This window comes from Miniopterus natalensis, chromosome 7, assembly GCF_054644295.1.
Source record: "Miniopterus natalensis isolate mMinNat1 chromosome 7, mMinNat1.hap1, whole genome shotgun sequence".
Classification (NCBI taxonomy): domain Eukaryota; kingdom Metazoa; phylum Chordata; class Mammalia; order Chiroptera; family Miniopteridae; genus Miniopterus; species Miniopterus natalensis.
Window position 1 is genome coordinate 31284234 of NC_142087.1, and position 17510 is coordinate 31301743.

Below are 17510 nucleotides of genomic sequence, written 5' to 3' on the forward strand. Positions count from 1 at the left end.
ACTCTGGGACTGGAACCATGCTCCAGTAACTGTGTTTCTGTGTATTATTACAATGATAGAAAATTCCCAATGGAAGCAGCATGGACCAGCGGGGGTCTTACAATGTACAAGTATCTTTATGGGAATGGGAATTAGATATATAATTTACATGTCAGGATAGAATCAGTCTTATGTAACCATAGTATGGAAATGCCTTAACATTAATTTCCAAGTCAGTTTGAGACAAGCAGTGGGTCTGGGTGTGACATTTTTATGTGGAGAGCAGCATCTCCATGAATTTGGGGCACTCTGTTTTTGTTTGCATCACCCTGGAAAAAGAGGAGCGTGAGTGGCCTAGAGTTTCCAGAATAGCCGTCTCATCTAGTTACCCACCAAGTCATAGAGAAGATAATCAGAGTAAGTGAAGAAGTTTAAAGTGATGGCCTTGGACTAGAACCTAAGTCCATATTTGCAGGATCCCCAGTAACTTACTCACAGAGCCCAACATATAAAGTCTGCACATGCATTGTTATGACCTCAGGGAGCTTCCAGGTAACCCTTCATCTAAAAAGTAAGCGAATGGAGGGAAAGAGATGGTCACACGTCTCTATTTTGTGGTGGATCTCTTAACTTTCTTGCTCTATGTTTATTTCACAGTTACCTATTGCTCATCTAAAATTTAAGAAATTAAATGTTATGCATTTGCTGAAGTGGCTTCCTAGTAAGTAACAGATTAAATTCCATTTTTTTCCAGCATTTCCTCTGCAAGTCTACTTTCATGATGTGAAGTGGAAATTCTGGAAAATAATTTTATTTATGGAGGTATCCACTAAAATGCACATTACAATGTGTTTACCAGGAGCTAACATTTATTGTTGATGAATAAACCCAGAGGAAGCGTTTCCACTGAAGTAAATTTATTTAGGTTGACGTAAATTTAATAAAATGTTAGATAATTAGTCATCTAAATTTTAGATGGTGCGAAACTGATCTTGTGCAATTATTGACTGGGGAATGATTATAGCTTATGTTTTTAAGGAATGAAAAAATTATAACTTCAAAATAATGAAATAAATTCCAATGATACTGATTTTTATAGCAATTTCAAGAAAGATCTCCATGGAAAGGAAGGAAATTGCCTTCCAGTTTAACGGAATTGCATTTATCACCGCCTTGCTCTTGCATCTGTAAGGGCATTTGTGCTTTTGGCGAAAATATGCAGTGTCCACGCTGGAAGGGACTTTTTCTTGTCATTACGTTAGACCATGTGAGACACGTGAGTGGGTAACATTGGGCTTACACAGACAAATAACCACAGTGCATTTCACCTGCTTAAAAATGATGTTATATGAAGCATAGATGTCAACAGTAAGTTAGGTATCACGACGTGAAATTTTTCCTGGGGAGTGTGTGCGAAGTAGTTTTCACTGTGGGATACAGACCAGAAGCATCTAGAAACCACACACTGAAAAGTAAGCATTTCCCTTTCACTTGGCTTCAAATATTTTCCACCAAAAAAATAAATCACTGAGACTATCTAGGATTATTTTAAGAAAGCATGGACAAGATTCCATTAAAATTACGGAATGAATATGTTTATTCCAACCTCAGCCCACGAAATGTAACTGTGGAGCCCGTGGGCAGCGCACCTGATGAGGGGTCTAAGAGGCTGTGTTCGAGCTATGCCCTGCGGCCTGCAGCGCGCAGCTTCGCCACCTCCCCCGGTCCGGCTGCTGCTCTTGCTTCCCGCTGCCCCCTTGCCTCTCGCACCTGTTTTCACTCCTGGGAATCCACGGCCTCGCTTGTTCCGCTCGCCCCGGCATCCTCACGTTCCCTGAGGGACACCTGCGTGCGACGGGCACCCCGCCGCTCAGTTTCCGTGCTCCCGGCCTCTCCCAGGCACCTGCAGGCAGGGCGCTGACGCCCAGGGGCCAGCCTCGCCCTTTCCTCGGAGCCGAAGGGAGGAGCAGCGGGGCTGGCCTGCATCCGCCCGGGCGTGAAGGGGGCTCTGAGCTGCGGGCCAGGAAGCCCAGCCCGTGGGGAAGGGGCTTCGGTCTGGGCGAGGCCAGAGCTCAGGGCCTCTGCACGCTGGCCTCGGGGGGCGCCGCGGGGGTGGCAGCGAGGCCGCCGTGTCCCCGCTCCCTTCCCCGGGGCTGGAGTGGGTGGCTGGAAGGGACCGAGGGGAACGGCCCCAGGCCACGGGTGCCCCTGCCGTTGGATGCGCAGGTGCCGCTCTGTCTGCGTCACTTGCCCTTCCCTTTAGCCTCCAGCCCTTCCCTAGGGGGCCCTTCTCCAGGCACCGTCTCCCCCATCCAACTGGCCCCTCAGGTGGGGGATGATTTCACTGGTGAAATTCAGCTCCTCTCTGCAGGCCCACTCGTGACTCACTCGCCCAGTTCTCCCACTCATCCCCCCTTTCTGAAAGCCCAGGCAACTACCAGTGAGCCATGAAGTCCCTGCCCTGCAGCAACAGGATGCTTCTGCTTTTGCTGGTTTGTGAGGCACCAATCTGCCCTCCAGCTCCAGATGACGCACATGATAGGGGTTCTACAAAGGCCCTTGATTTGGCTCCATGGGGGGGTAACCTCCCCCATTTCCAGGAAAGAGGGAAACTCCCCAAGGGCTCAAATCACAGGCCTTTCCAGGGCTCCCTGACAGGGTGTGATCCCCCATCACACACCCTCCTGGGGGGCTCCCTTATGGTGCAGGGCCAGGTTCTCTGCCTCACACTCTTTCATATTTTTCTTCCTGGTCTTCATTTTACCTGTTTGTTTTAGGATGAGAGGAGCCTAAAAATCCTTTGTTCTCAGTGAAGACGCCTTAGGTAAAACTGGACAGAAAGAAAACCCTATTTGCTGGACGTCTTGTTACCCTGTGTTTGTGTGACATATACATACAAAATTGGAATCCTCATGTACACCAAGCTGTCGTTATATTAGCAAATTCCAGTATATTAGCCTCCTTATTTTGTGTCATAAAAATTCTTCCCATATAATTTAAAGGCTTAAAAGATTACACTGTAAGGATTATCTATAATTTACTCAGAAAGGGCCACATTATATAGATTGTTTTCAATATTTATTATTGTTATTAGCAGTAACGCAGAATGAATACTTTGAACAGCAATATACTTTCATATGTATCTTGGTATTTTCCTGGAATAATTTTCTTGTTAGGAAATATAGGATGGATTTTAAGAACTGTTGAGACATTTTGGTAAATTATCCCCTCTCCAAAAAAGTCACGAAAATATATGTTTCCCCTCAGCAGTGTGTGTCCTTTTGAGCATTTCTTTATCGATATTGTTAGGATTTTTAATTTTTTTATTGCTGTATTCCCTCTTCTGTGAGCTCTCTTTCTTCCTGTATCTTTATCTTAACCTGTGGATCACTCCCTGTTCATTTTTGTGGACACTCGCTATGGTTTTACTTCTCTTTGCCTTTCTGACTGCTTCCTTCTTTCCTTTTACCGGGCTTTCTGCTCTTGCCCTTTCATAAATGAAAGCAGGAATTGTTAGGGTACTGGGCCTGTAAACTCAGTGCACAAGCCTATTCATTTCATTTAAATTATTTATTTGTTTGAATTATGAGCAAAAGCAATAGCCTTATCTATCCCGAGAGTTTGCTCTGCGCAGAGCCACTTTCACGTAAAGGGCTGCGTGCAGGACTGGGAAAGGCCTTCACTTATCAAGTGAAATTAAGCAATTTCAACCAAAAAGCATTTGCTCTGGACATTCGTAGCTGCGTGCAATTACAGGGCCCTGCGTGTGGGTAGGAGCAAGGTTGGGAACTTTAGTTATAAAGCATTACTGAGCTGGGCCTGTGTGGCTTTAAGGAAACCGTGTAGGCGTAATGCATCGCGTCCCCCACTGGGAATGAATCAGCCATCACTGTCCCCGGGGGCCTGCGAGACACAAAAGGACTTGTGATTCCATCGACAGTTTGGTGACTAACCATTAAGTGTTTAGCTTCGTACCTGCATGTTCTCTAGAGACTCCGAATGCCGTATGAATACTAAATTATATTTGTAACTTATAGTTATGCTTAGCCGTAGGGGTAATAGCCATATTTGCGATGCTTTAGGAATCTCAAAGTATCATGCAGAGTCAGGACATGTTTTATAAGAGATGAAATGTATTGCCCGCTGTGGTAGAACTTTATTATTTGTAGATTTAATTGGTGACTTATGTCTGCTATGAAAAGAAAATGAGTGTACAGAAAGATTATTTTTATTTAGCTTGTGCCATAGGATTAATGTATATCTGTGCATAGGATACATATGAGATACTCAGTATGTACATATATAAACACATGTACAAATGAGATGTAAAAATAAATATAATCTCCCTGATTAGCCTCTAATTGTTTTTCTTCAGTGTTTCCAGGTTCATGTGAACACCAACCTAGAGGCCTTATTTCTGCCAGTTAGGGTACTTTGACCCTGTTCTTCTTCTCTTTACTTCCCCTTTTTTCTATTTCTGACTAAATAGAAATAACCAGCCATCACTATGTACCAACATCTACATGGTCCATGCAATTTATTGGGAAAGGGGTTTGGACCTTCCATTTGGATGCCATTATATAGAGTAAGAACCCCAATACTTCCATTCTGCTCATTCACTGTTTCATTCACATAGTTAATGAATGGTTATCAGTCACTGTCCTTATGCCAATTATAATTAAAAAAAGTATTGACAGTGAGGTCCGGGAGAAGGTCAGAGTCACCTCTTAGATGAACCCAGAAGCCCTGCTTCGTCCATTCCCTTTCACTTGGGCCTGGAAACTGCTGTTTGCATGGACAGATTTGGTGGACTTGCCAAACTGCCCTCCCAGGTCATGCCAATTCCCATTCCCACAGTGGACATCCCTGCTGCTCATTCTAACTAGAATTGTCTAGACAGCTGGGCATTCTCCAAAATATTTTATATAGGGGCAGGATTATCTGCTCCTCTAAGGTTTGGTAAAACTACCTCAAATGTTTTCTGAGCCTAATTTGTTCAACTTTGTAATGATTGTTCATTCATTCTAATTTTCTAATTTTTCTAATACTATAAATTGACCTCTAAGCATTGATCTAGCCGAATATCACACAGTGTATATGCAGAAATTTTATTTGTGATTTTCATTGTGATTCTCTAACTCACATCAATTTTCAAGAATTTTTAACCCGTTTTCAAAAATTGATTTCTACTTTAATTGCTTTGTGACAGCAAAATGTCAGCTATAATTCACTGATAGTTGAGACGAAAGTTTGTTGGAATGTGTTGAGACTTCCTCTGTGAGCATGTGTATCAACAATTTTGTATATATTCAATTATCTAAAATATACTTAAAAAATAATAAGCACCATTTTTATTGGTTCTTTTCTGGGAGCTATATGGTCACTCCCCACCCCCCACACATATATTTTATAGTAGATCAAACTTTACAGTTTTGCCATTCAAATCTCGTGTGTGTGAATACGACACATACATACATGTCTACCTCTATATATATGGTATGTATATATGTGTATGTGCATGCATACATACACACATGCACACACACACCTTTCACTTGGTTGTTCTCTTGGTAGAGACGGCACGTAAACACAGAACCCATTTTCCCTCTTCCTGGGCACATAGGTAGAGTGAATTTCCCGGTCACCTGCCACTTACAGGTGACCATGTTCCTAAGTTGTGGCCAAAGGAATGGGGTGACAGTGACGGCTGCACTCAGGGCTGGCCCTGTGGGCTTGTAAAGTGCTTTTCTAGCGTGTACACCAAGCAGGCAGTGGGGTGAGCAAGTCTGGGCCCCCGGGCCTGCCTTACCCTTTATCACGGCCACAGCTTTTCACAGTCCTTTGCTGGAGGCCGTCTCATCTAATTCTGCCCTGCTGGTGAATGAGCTTCCTCCTCGATGGCCCCTAAACGCCCACTTCATTCATTTCTAGAACTTCATTTGGGTTTTCAGGAGGTTCTACTCGGTTCTTTTTCAAATCTGCTCTTCCTGCTCTCACAGCCCAATGTTATTTTATTATAACTTATATTCCTCTGATCTGATAATGATATTTCGGTAGTTTTCTGGCATTTTCGGGGTGCGGTAGCTACTTCTCGAGACGCCGGTTTTCCTGCGTGTCCGTCGGGCCTCCCCCCCTGAGCCTCGCTTCTCGGGTTTGGAGCTTCGTTTCGAGCTCTTTTCCCGAGATGGATTTTCCTGCGGCCCACACGCCGGGCTCCTGAGTCACCTCGAGTTTGTTTGTTCCGTGTGTCCCAAAGCTTCCCCTTGGCGATCCCTTTAGCTCCTCCACAGCAGAGCTTACCCAGGTGTTTGACTTTTGACTTTTTTTAATGAGAGTAATTTGTCTATACTCTGTTGGGCAGAAAAGTAAGTGCTTTTTCACTTGGGCTTAATATCGCATCTCCTGACCTAACACGAACTCAACCCCTCAATGTCAGGGCTGATTTCTTTGTCTGCTCTCTTTCTTCCTCAGGTTCTAATGACATTTCTGTGTGTTTATAGCAGAAAGGGTGTTGGCTAAGTTTCCTATATCATTGGAATTATTAGTACAATAAATCTTGTTACATTTTAAATATCTGTTAGACATCAAATACGGATATCAAGTAGATAATTGGGTATGCAAGTCTGGACCTCAGTATCCAATTATAATACATATTCCTCATTAAATAGAGAACATTGTTTAACGTTAGATAAAGACATGGCAGGTGAGCGATATATTTGGTTGTCTAAAAGCCGATCTGACAAGCACAGCTCTTCTGGAATTACGTGAATAAGTAATAAAGAGGGTTAGAAAGAAATTGCTCATAAAGAAGATAAAACGACTACAGAAAATTCTTTTAGAAAGTTTTCCTGTCAGGGGGAGTAGAGATATGGGCTACATCTTGAACTGAATCAAAAGAGGTTCCTGTTTGAGGGGTTTTTGATGCAAAGTTCTTGGGTAGTTTTATGGTTAGTGACTCTCCAAGCCTCCCTTTTTCTTCTTGATGTTGCCATAACTACATGTGATTTCTAGCTCAAGAAAAACCCCCACACTAAGAAGAGTAAATCAGTTGAAATACTGGGTCATGCTACACTAACAATAAACCTGAAAAATCACAACGGGTTCCAAGACCAAAGTTCAATTAAGTTCACCTACGTGTCCTTCCTATGACCCAAAGTGACTGAGGGACCCAGCAGTACTGAGGGGCCATTTCAACACCGCTGCAGAGGCAGAAAGAAGGGGCATGAGGAACAGTGCTGACGGTGAACCTACATCCCTTCTACTTAATTCCATTCCCAAAGTCAGCCCCATGGCCATGCCTGAGCTCAACAGGAAGGGGTGAATAAGCACCTTTGAGAGGGGAGCAGGAGACCTTTGTGGAAATTATCACAAGCTACCCAAGGTAGCGACACAGACACACGAGCAGGACCCAGGCCTTGATCGGTCCTCGAACTGCCAAATTAACCAACTAAGGAGGCCACTCCCGAGGCCTCTGGGTTTTTAAGTGAGATGAAACATGCCCTTGTTTCGTTGCTCAGTTTTGATGTTTTCCTCTCAGTCACAGACTGAAATCTATGAACTGTTTCGACCTTATTGTGATGATCTCACTGGTTTCTCTACTCCTGTCGTTACCTAGTCAAGGGGAACAGAAGCTATTTTTCCTTCAGAAACCGTATGTTTCATTCTCCTGATCAATGTTTTCCTTCACTTTCCATGTCCCTCTCCCACCTAAAACAAAAATTAGAATTTCAATCTCTTTTTGCCAGGATGTTAAGATCTTTACCCAGTCTGCCCACAACAACAGCACTTTGTCTCCTCTTTTTCTAACACCTAATGCTCTATTTTTTGCTCCTTTAAAAGCTCCCCCACATGTCTGTAATACTTCCTCCCTCCAACACGTCAGCTTCATGTCATCTTGTGGTTGGTTTAATTCTCCTTTCAATGTCTGATGAAAGCCTGCCCCCTAAAAAGTATAAGAGTAATATCCCCCCCAACATCTGTCTCAACATAATTTTTTCACAAAGATAGTATTTTAGATCTATCAGGTTAACTTCAGAACATGACAAAAATAGATAGCAGTTGATATACAACAATAAATGAATATTATAGTCTCATAATTTAGTAGTAATTCAACAATTTATAACGATTGAAATGATGTGTGAACAAAGGACTTATTTTACACATGATTGCTCTTTTTATTTATTAGTTGAAAAATTGTAATTCTGTTTTCTACCCCCCAAAATATATTTAAATTGTTATTTATATTTTGAACACTGGCAAAGAATAATTATTTCAGATGGTTGTGGACATTCACGAATTCCAAAACGCCTTTTTAAGTAATTCTATGATTAAGACAATTGAGAATTGATAGAACAAACATTTAAGAAGAGGTTAGTTTAGTTTAGTTTAAAAATCCAAAATAATCAATGTTTTAGAAAATATTATTAAATAATGAATTAGCAAATGAGAAAGGTAATCATCCTTAGAAAAAATGTTTGATGAATTTGGAGCTTGAAAATAAAACATATATATATGTATATGTATATATGTATATATATTTGTATATATCCTTTTGTGGTTAAATTGAGGTCATATCTTTTCTGCTAGTAACAATTTTGACAGTCTCTAAAGTCTTTATAGTATTTTCATTATTATTTCCAAAATTCTACAATAAGAGCTCTAATTTCCTATTGGCCTGACAACTTGTTAGGTTAATTTACACAAAGAAATGAATAGGTTGTATGAAAAATAACTTAAAAATAATACTGTGAGTCACTGTTTACATTTGGGTAATCAAGAAAGCATCTCCGAAGGAATCATGTTTAAACTAGCACCTGAATTATAATTAGGAAAAACTGAACTTATAGAAACGACATATAATATTTTACAATCCCCTATAGGCCATTTTGTTTTTCCTTCAAAGAGATGCATATAAACTTACTGGGTTCATTTTTACCAGCCTCTCATGATGTCACTTTCAGTTATAAGAAAATGTGTTTTAGTTCTGTCAGCTTGCCAACATCAAAACCATTTAAGTCTCAGTACATGATGGACCAGCCACAGATTAATTCTAGGCGGAAAGCAATATCCTTACCCACAGGAGCGCACACTGATGCATGAATTCATGAGCCACACGCGAAATTTAAAGCCCGCCTCCCATTCTTCACATCATTAGGGAGTCAATCTATTTGAGAGACGAATATTCTCCTATCAAAAATATCTGTATACAAGCACGTTGTCTGTGATTATTTTATAAGAAGCTCCACTATTAATATTCACACACACTTATGAAGGCTTGTGAATTATATTTATGTAATTCAGCTGCATAGCTTTAGATCTTTAAATTCAGAGGGGTACACACTGACGCATAAGCTGAAGGACTGTATACTTTTTACATATGTTCAATTTCCATTCAGACTTTGCTAAAATAAAACACAAATACTTCACACCACTGTTTGCTGTGTTTCTACCACTAAAATGTATTAAAATAAGCCGGCCACGGTACCTGCGCAACCACTGAAATGTTTTGCTGAGGTCAACAGTGATCTAAGTGTTCAATGTAATAAATATATTTCAATCCATTTTACTTCCCTTACACATTTCATACTGTCAATCATTCTCTCTTTCTTGAGTTTATTATTTTCCAGCTCCTTGAATTCCTTACGTTTCATTCCAATACTCGACTGATCCTTTCTCGTGTCTCTGGAGCAGCCCTCCCTTTACACAGTGCGGGTTCTTTTCTCGCCTCCGCTTCCTCTAAGGTTGGTAATCTTGGGACTGTGACTTCAGCTCTTTTTACTTCTCAGTGGAATTTTTCCCCCTTTTACACCATAAACTACAGACTTCACCTCTAATCAGAGTCCTTACACGTTTCTCATTCTGCCCCCCCCAGTATAGACGAGTACATTCAGCTTCTTACTGGGCACATCCCTGGTGTCTAATCTGTTTTCCCAAAACTGAATGTCTCTCCTCCCTTCCCACCTGCTCCTCTGTGTCCTCAGGTGGTGGAGGGCACCCCCGTCAGTGCGGGAGCAAAAATAAGGGACTTGCCCTCAGCTACATGCCTTTTCCCACCCCCCTCACCCCACGAACGAGGGCATTCTGTGGGTTCCTACCCCTTAATAGCTGTGCCTGTCCCTCTCTCATCCCCACTGCTGGTTTCGTTGTCTTTGACCTGACTCATTGCAGTTGCCTCCTAACTGGTCTAATCTTATTTCCCTGTGGACCAGGCCATCAACCCTCTACACTCAGCCTTCTTTTTAATTGAGATGTAATTGACATATAACATTATATTAGTTTCAGGTGTACAACATAATGATTCCATATTTATATCTTTTGCAAGATGATCACCACAATAAATCTAGTTAACATCCATCGGCACACAGTTAAAATTCATTTTCTTGTGATGGAAAGTTTTAAGATCTACTGTCTTGGCAATTTTCAACATGCAGTGGAGTATGATTGATGATAGTTACCATGCTGTACTTCATTCCCTCAGGACTTACTGATTTTATAGCTGGAAGTTTGTAGCTTTGACCATGTTGACCCATTTTACCTCTCTTTCCCCCACCGCAATCACCAGTCTGTCCTCTGAACATATGAGGTGTTTTTTGTTTTTAGATTCCACATATACGTGAGATCACACAGTATTCGTCTTCCTCTCGGTCAGTTATCTCGCTTAGCGCAAGGCCCTCAAAGTCCATCCATGTCGTCGCAAATGGTAGGATGCCCTTCCTTTTATGGCTAAATAATTTTCCATTTTATATATTCCAAATTTGCCTTATTCATTCATCCACCAGTGAACACTCAGGCTGTTTCCATGTCTTGGTTATTGTAAATAATGCTGCAGTGAACACGGGCTGCAGATATCTTTTTGAGATCGTGTATTAATTTCCTTAGGGTAAATACCCAGAAGTGGGATTGCTGGGTCAATTGGTAGTTCTAATTTTAATTTTTTGAGGCATGCCCACACTGTTTCCCACAGTGGCTGCACCAATTTACATTCCCACCAACAGTGCCCAAGGGTTCCCTTTTCTCCATACCCTTGACAACACTTATTTCTGGTCTTTTTGATAATAGTCATTCTAACAGATGTGAAGTGATATCTCATTGTGGTTTTGATTTGCATATTTTAGGAATTTAAAGAAATATCCTTGGATTTTCTTAAGTATTTTAACATTATGAGGAACTAGAGGTTTTCTACAATGACACTATAGTTAATTTGCACAGAAAATTTTAAAACTAAAAATGAGAGGCAGCATTAAACTGAGGCCAATTAATGTAACTTGTTAATTCACGCCTTGTGTGGTGTTAAATTATAACAAGGTGGATCAGAGGTCCGATCGCTTCCTGATAAACTCACTGTTTCTTCCCAACCCGGCCTCTTGCTCAGGTCTCTGAGCCACAAGCACGTCCTTCCAGGATGGTGCCTGGAATAGCATGACCACAGCAGCACAAGTCCCATTTCTTAGAAAAATCATTAAACGCAGAGCATCTGCTAACTTTGAATACTTCTGCTGAATTAGCAGATGAACATCTCTCCTTGCACCTACTTTTATTATATTTTATTCTGCCCTTACAGATATGTGATTTCCTCCTTTGGAAAGCATACTTAAAACTTAAATTTGCGTCACCTGGGAAACGGGTCATTCACTCAGGCACATAAAGAGCTGCGTCCTCGCGGCCACTTGAGTCACCCGCACACCCATCTCCGTTGACGGTTGTGTTAATCACAGCGTTTAATGGCAGGGCCGCAGAGGCCAGAGGGAGAGGTGGATTCTCCCTGAAATGCCGCTCCCCTTGTCCAATTATAAACAGCGGGCTCCCTGTTTTCTTTTGGAAGGAGCTGTTGGACCTTCAGCAGGCCTACCGTCGGCTCCGCGGCCACCACCAGGCGAAAAGCGCCGAGCTGACCCTGGCCACCCACCGCGCGGCCCAGAGCGCGGCCGAGGTGACGCGCCTGCGACTCCGCGTGGGGGACCTGAAGCAGAGGCTCGTCCAGAAGGAAGGCCAGGTACCCTGAGTCCACGCGGGCCCGAGGGCTCGCAGGGGCTCTTCCGAGCACAGAGAAAGGCTTCTCCCGCACTAACAGGGGGCCTTAATCGGGATAAAAATCTTTATGCTTAACACCAGAATCAACTGAAAGAGGCAACTGCGAGGAAAGGAAACATTTCCTGGCCCGCGAGCTGGTCTCTGGTGCTCTCGGGGTTCGCATGCATGTGCCAGGCCCTCTCTGTGAGTCTCACAAAGAACCGGGGGGAAGCAGTGAGCCCCCGAGGCAGGGCCCAGGCATGCTCACTGCTCACGCCAAGGAGACAGTTTGCACAGCAGGAGCCTGCGAACCCAAGCGCGGGTGAGGCTCGGGTGCGAATTGTCCTCAAGCCCCTGGCAGAGGGAGGGAGCAGGCAGGGGCTGTGTTCTCTGGGGACCAGGGACACTGTGGGAGTTTTCAGTGGTCACCTCCCATTGACCTTGGGAAGCGGTTGAGTTCTGCCCAGGATTTCCGGAGGCATAAGCAAGACGTGCCCAAGGCTAAGCTGGTCTCGCAGAATGAGCTAAATCAGGCTGAGCCTATATGATGACACTGGTTCCGTCTGCTCGGGGAACCTTCAAGGTTTGTGTTCCTTTGGTTTGATTTTAACAATTCAAATATGTTTCAGCATGGTCGTGTGTGTGTGTGTGTGTGTGTGTGTGTGTGTGTGTGTGTGTGTGTTTATGGGCACAGTATCCCCAAGGCCTTGTGTTTTAAGTTTTAAGCTTTCAGCCTATATACCAGAGAAATGCTGTATTTTTCATGATTATATATTAGAGACATATTAGGACACATATTCTGTCCAGTGCTCTCTGGTGTGTAAAAGAACATGCCGTCTTGTGTAAGGTCAACTCACTAATGGTTGATGGAACATTTAAGAGGCCTCAGCGTGATGTCCGCAAAGCCCACCTGCAATAGGTAGGTGATTTCAGCTGCGATTACAAACAGCAAAGAAAGATGTGTTTGAGTGAAACACAGTCCTGACTGTCAGTGTGACTGTGAGACCGTCACCGCACAGCAGCAGTCGCTTCAGGTGTTTGAGTCCCTGCACCTGCTCCTGAGGCAAACAAGCCAACCCATTAGTTCCCCGGTTAGAAAGACTGTCTCAAGATAATGCCAACCAGCTGGAAATTTAAAATATAAACCTGAATTACTATTCCACGGGATAATTAAATAACAGACACATTCCACATTTGGAGGGTTCATTTTTAACAAAAAGCATTCCAGTCAAGCAAACTCGATTTTCTTCCTTAAGAACATGATATGAAAACAGAACGATTTGCCCGCGAGGCTCCTACATTGTCCCCTGCTCTTACTGGCACTAACTTTTTGGTGGTTCTTTTATGGAGATATAGAGGTACTTTTTAATTGTGTGCATGTGTAGTGGGCTGGACTGCGGACCAGCAAGTCAGAAGACAAGTATGGATCAAGAGAATGATTTTAGGTTTTTATATTATCACGACCATTATTCCTGTGAATGGTTTTAATATGCAAGTAGTTGTTGGACACGGTGATAAATAAACCTGTGTTTGTCAATATAGGTTTTAAAAATTGCTTAGGACTGAACCATTGGCCAGGAAATGATAAAATTATCTAGGGTTCAAGGGCTAATGAAGCATTGGTTCCCAAAGAGCTGAGTCAGCAGTCTAATCATGTAATTTTAAAAAATGGCTGTGGTATCAGTCCTGTTTTCCCAGCACCATTTATTGAAGAGACTGTCTTTACTCCATTGTATATTCTTGCCTCCTTTGTCATAGATTAATTGACAATAGAGTCATGGGTTTATTTCTGGGCTCTCTATATTGTTCCATTGATCTACGTGTCTGTTTTTATAGCAGCGCCATGCAGTTTTGATTACTATGGTCTTGTAATATAGTTTGATATCAAGTAGCATGATACCTCCAACTTTTTCTTCTTTTTAAAGATTGCTGTGGCTACTTGGGGTCTTTTGTGGTTCCATGTAAGTTTTGGGATTATTTTTTCTAGTTCTGTGGAAAATGTCATTGTTATTTTGATTTTTTAATCCCTTCTATGTGGGTGTAAGAGAAGTACATATTGGAATAAGAGAGGACATATTGAGATCTGATATAAATATTATCATTCGATCTTTGACTTTGAGGCCAATGCTGTGATTGGAAGATTGCTTGGGTAATTTTTCTTGTGGAAAGGGTAAAAATTATTTAATGAAGTAGGAGGAAAACACATAATTTGTAACCAAGAGGATGTGCTACATTATAGTGTATGTGAGTGAGTATGTGTGTGTGCATGTATGTGTTTTAAAATTCACAGCCCTTCTCTGTGGGAGGAATCTAGTCCCAAGAATGAATGGTGGGCATGGTCCTGTGATTTATTTGGCAAATAAAATCTGTGCTGCTTTCCAGGAGAATTGTTTAGAACCATAGTCCTATATGGAGAAGTATTTGGATAGATTTCATATTTGATGCCTAGAAATAGATGCATAGAAATGTTCATTCAACACAAAATATTTCAATGCTCTTCACCTTTACATCCAATCAGTTGATCACTAGAAAGGACTGAGCCAAAGCACTATTAACTCGTATAGGTTTTGAAATCTGGATTACTTGATTGTAGTTGTCAGATCTTCAGATTTTCTCTGATAAAGGCCATCCCTGTTTTGAGTGGCTGGGAATGAAATATTCTTCAAGGAAATAAGATTTTGGATTAGATAGCAATCAGCATTTCTGCAATTTGACTCATCCTTGAGAAGCAAAGAAAATTCTGCTGAGCTTTTTAATTGCATAGTAGCAAATTCTTCAAATTGCAATTAATTACAATTAATGTTTAATTACAACTTGCAAATACAAAGTTTCTAACTCCCTCAAGTCGACAGATTTTAAATACATGAAAATGAGATACTAATCCTCTATACTGTAGAAAAAATAGATATTTGGGGGCCAGAAGAGAAAACTGAGGTTTTGATTAAAGAAGCAAATTTTTTAAATTCTTATTTAGATGAGTTGCTTTTCTTTAAGCAAATTATGTTTTAAAACTTAATTTTATGTACATTTGTTAGAACAAATTATTTTCTCACCATTTCATTGAAGTCCTTCTGGGAATCTGTATTACATTACATAATGGCAGAATTTAACTGGAACTTAATTCCCATAGAGCAGGACCCATCATGGACATATCCACATTAAAATACCAAAATAACTGACCACTTCAATAAATATGGTGGACGGAACAGGCTAATGAATGAAAAGATAACACAGTAAGCAAAGCTATTAGAGACTGAACGGCTGCAAACTGAACTCACAACTTTATGCCTCTTGCATGTAAGGAGCAAGGTGTATAATATAACCGGTTACTAAGACACGGGCTCTGCGCTGCGGAACTAGTAGCCGGACGGCTAAAAGACAACATGAGATAAGGTCTGCTAAAGAAGCTTTTCAATTTCGTAAAGCGATATCACATAAGAAGGAAAAGTGAAGGGAAAATTTAACGATCACCCCCCACAGTGTCATATTACTTCAGTATATGACTTCAAACACCAGGCCATTTTATGCATGTTTGCAGTCATTGCTTGCAAATCATACGCTCCATTTTACCAATTACCATAAGCAGTTTTTATGTTGCTATGTGGTTTCATAGTTGGTATAATATTTGTTTCCTTAGATATAAGTTTATTTAATCAATCTTCCCTTATTGAAAATCATTTGGATTTTCTTTTCCCAACATAACTCTACTATGACTACTTTTATGTATAGACTATTTTTTCCCATCGGAAAAAAAAAAAGTTTTGTAAGTGGAATTCTTTGGCTAAAAGATAGGAAATAATTTGGCTATTCTTACAGGGAGTCTTACCAATTCCCTATGCTCCTCAGTGATAGGTCAGGTTGCAGAAATGTTGATGCTATCAAATGCAAACTCTCAACTTCATCTTAACTGATGCAAAAGTATGTTAATCCTCAAAATACTTATTTATAAAATCACTCAATTTGCTAAGTTACTGATTGGATTTACTTTTAATTTCAAATGTTCCCTTTAGCTAAACTCTTTCCCCTTAGTATAACTCAGTACTTACTCTTGACTTTTCTCTATTTTTCAGTAATAGCTTCCATAAAGGAAAGGGCTTTCAAATAGTCAGTGAGCATTTTGTGTGAAAAGAAATGTAAGTCTGGGGTAAAGGAGGGCCCAGCCTGGAGCTGCCTCTAATTCACAATTCATGCTGCAGCGGATGAGAGTTAGCTTGTAGTAATTGCAAAATAAAGGTAGGTGACTCTTCTCCTTGCCTTAGAACTTTTAAGAGGATGTTCATGCTTTGAGTAGTTCATAGATTTCTTCCTCAAACTAACATTTATTGATCTAGGTGCTCAGTGCAATTCTAGATATAAGTTTTTAGAGATAGGCAAAATATATCCCCAGTGTAAGGGTTAAAGTCTAATGCAATGATTTTCTAACCTGCCTGCACCCTAGAAACAAACACTTCGGAAGATTTAAAAAACACATTCTAGTCTCACCTAGAGTCTGAGTCCATTGTTATGGGTGGGGCCCATGCATGAGTGGTTTTTAAAAGTTTTTCAAATGATTCTAAAGTCTAGTCAAATGTCAGAACCACTGGTCTAATGAGAAAAGGCGGCAGCCACCACTGAGTCTAATTCATGACGTTGGTGCCCACCGAACACACATATTTGTGATAACAGGTTTTACCAGGAGAGCATAAATAAAATGGCTAGCTGTTGAAAAAAGGCTCCTATTCCATTGTCATTAGTACCTGTTAGAATTGTAACACACAAAATTAATAAGTCTTCTACATTTGATAGAAATTCAAGAGGTGAAAAACCACTTAAGCCCATGGAAAGAATATGGTACTATTGGGCGTTGTAAGTTCACAGCCAAACTGTTAGTGTTTTGCTAAATACATTGTCAGTGTGGCTTTACCGTCAGCAATTATCACCTTATTACTGCAGTTTAGCTCATCCTGGCCTCACATTTTAATACAGTCTGGTGTCAAAAAGGTGAATCTTTTCAAAAGTCTGATGTCACTGGCAATGATGAATGTGAGAGACATTTTGTTTAAACCCACAGAACATTAATTCTCTAAATTAACAGCTGATTTCTAAACAACTCGTTCTTTGGAAGGACACAGAAATCCTTTCCTAGACCTAAAATGTATTTTGGTAAAATCTCATTAATTTACATCCTGCTAATTTTAAGATTGTGAGGATGGTGACAGACCAAAATTCACATTTATCTATGAAAAAGATGTGGTGTTTCAGGTAAGATTAAAAAGAAATAGCAAGGAAAGAGGCCAGCTGCAGGTTCACACGGGGACACAGGCATTCTCCCAGACCCGGGATCTGAACTGAACTGTAAAGAGCAGCCCGGTTCATTTAATATTTATCAGTTCCTAACCTCGATGTGAGATGTCAAAATATTCTTGGGTTCCTCCCAAGAGGAGGTTTTTAGCGTAGCAGGGGATTTTCAAAGGTAAGCATATGTAGTTAAATGTAACTAAATGTCAAGATAGTGGTATTCCCAGGGTGTCCAGCCACAGTTT

The 17510-nt window shown here is 41.1% G+C and overlaps 1 protein-coding gene across 1 annotated transcript in view; it reads left to right on the top strand.

Moving 5' to 3' along the window:
* The window catches only part of CCDC102B (coiled-coil domain containing 102B), a 100397-nt gene that overhangs the window by 57527 nt on the left and 25360 nt on the right, over positions 1-17510 (top strand). The window contains exon 6 of the mRNA XM_016211996.2: positions 11801-11971. Within this exon, the coding sequence (XP_016067482.2) occupies positions 11801-11971 (171 nt within the window). The remainder of the gene's footprint in view (positions 1-11800; positions 11972-17510) is intronic.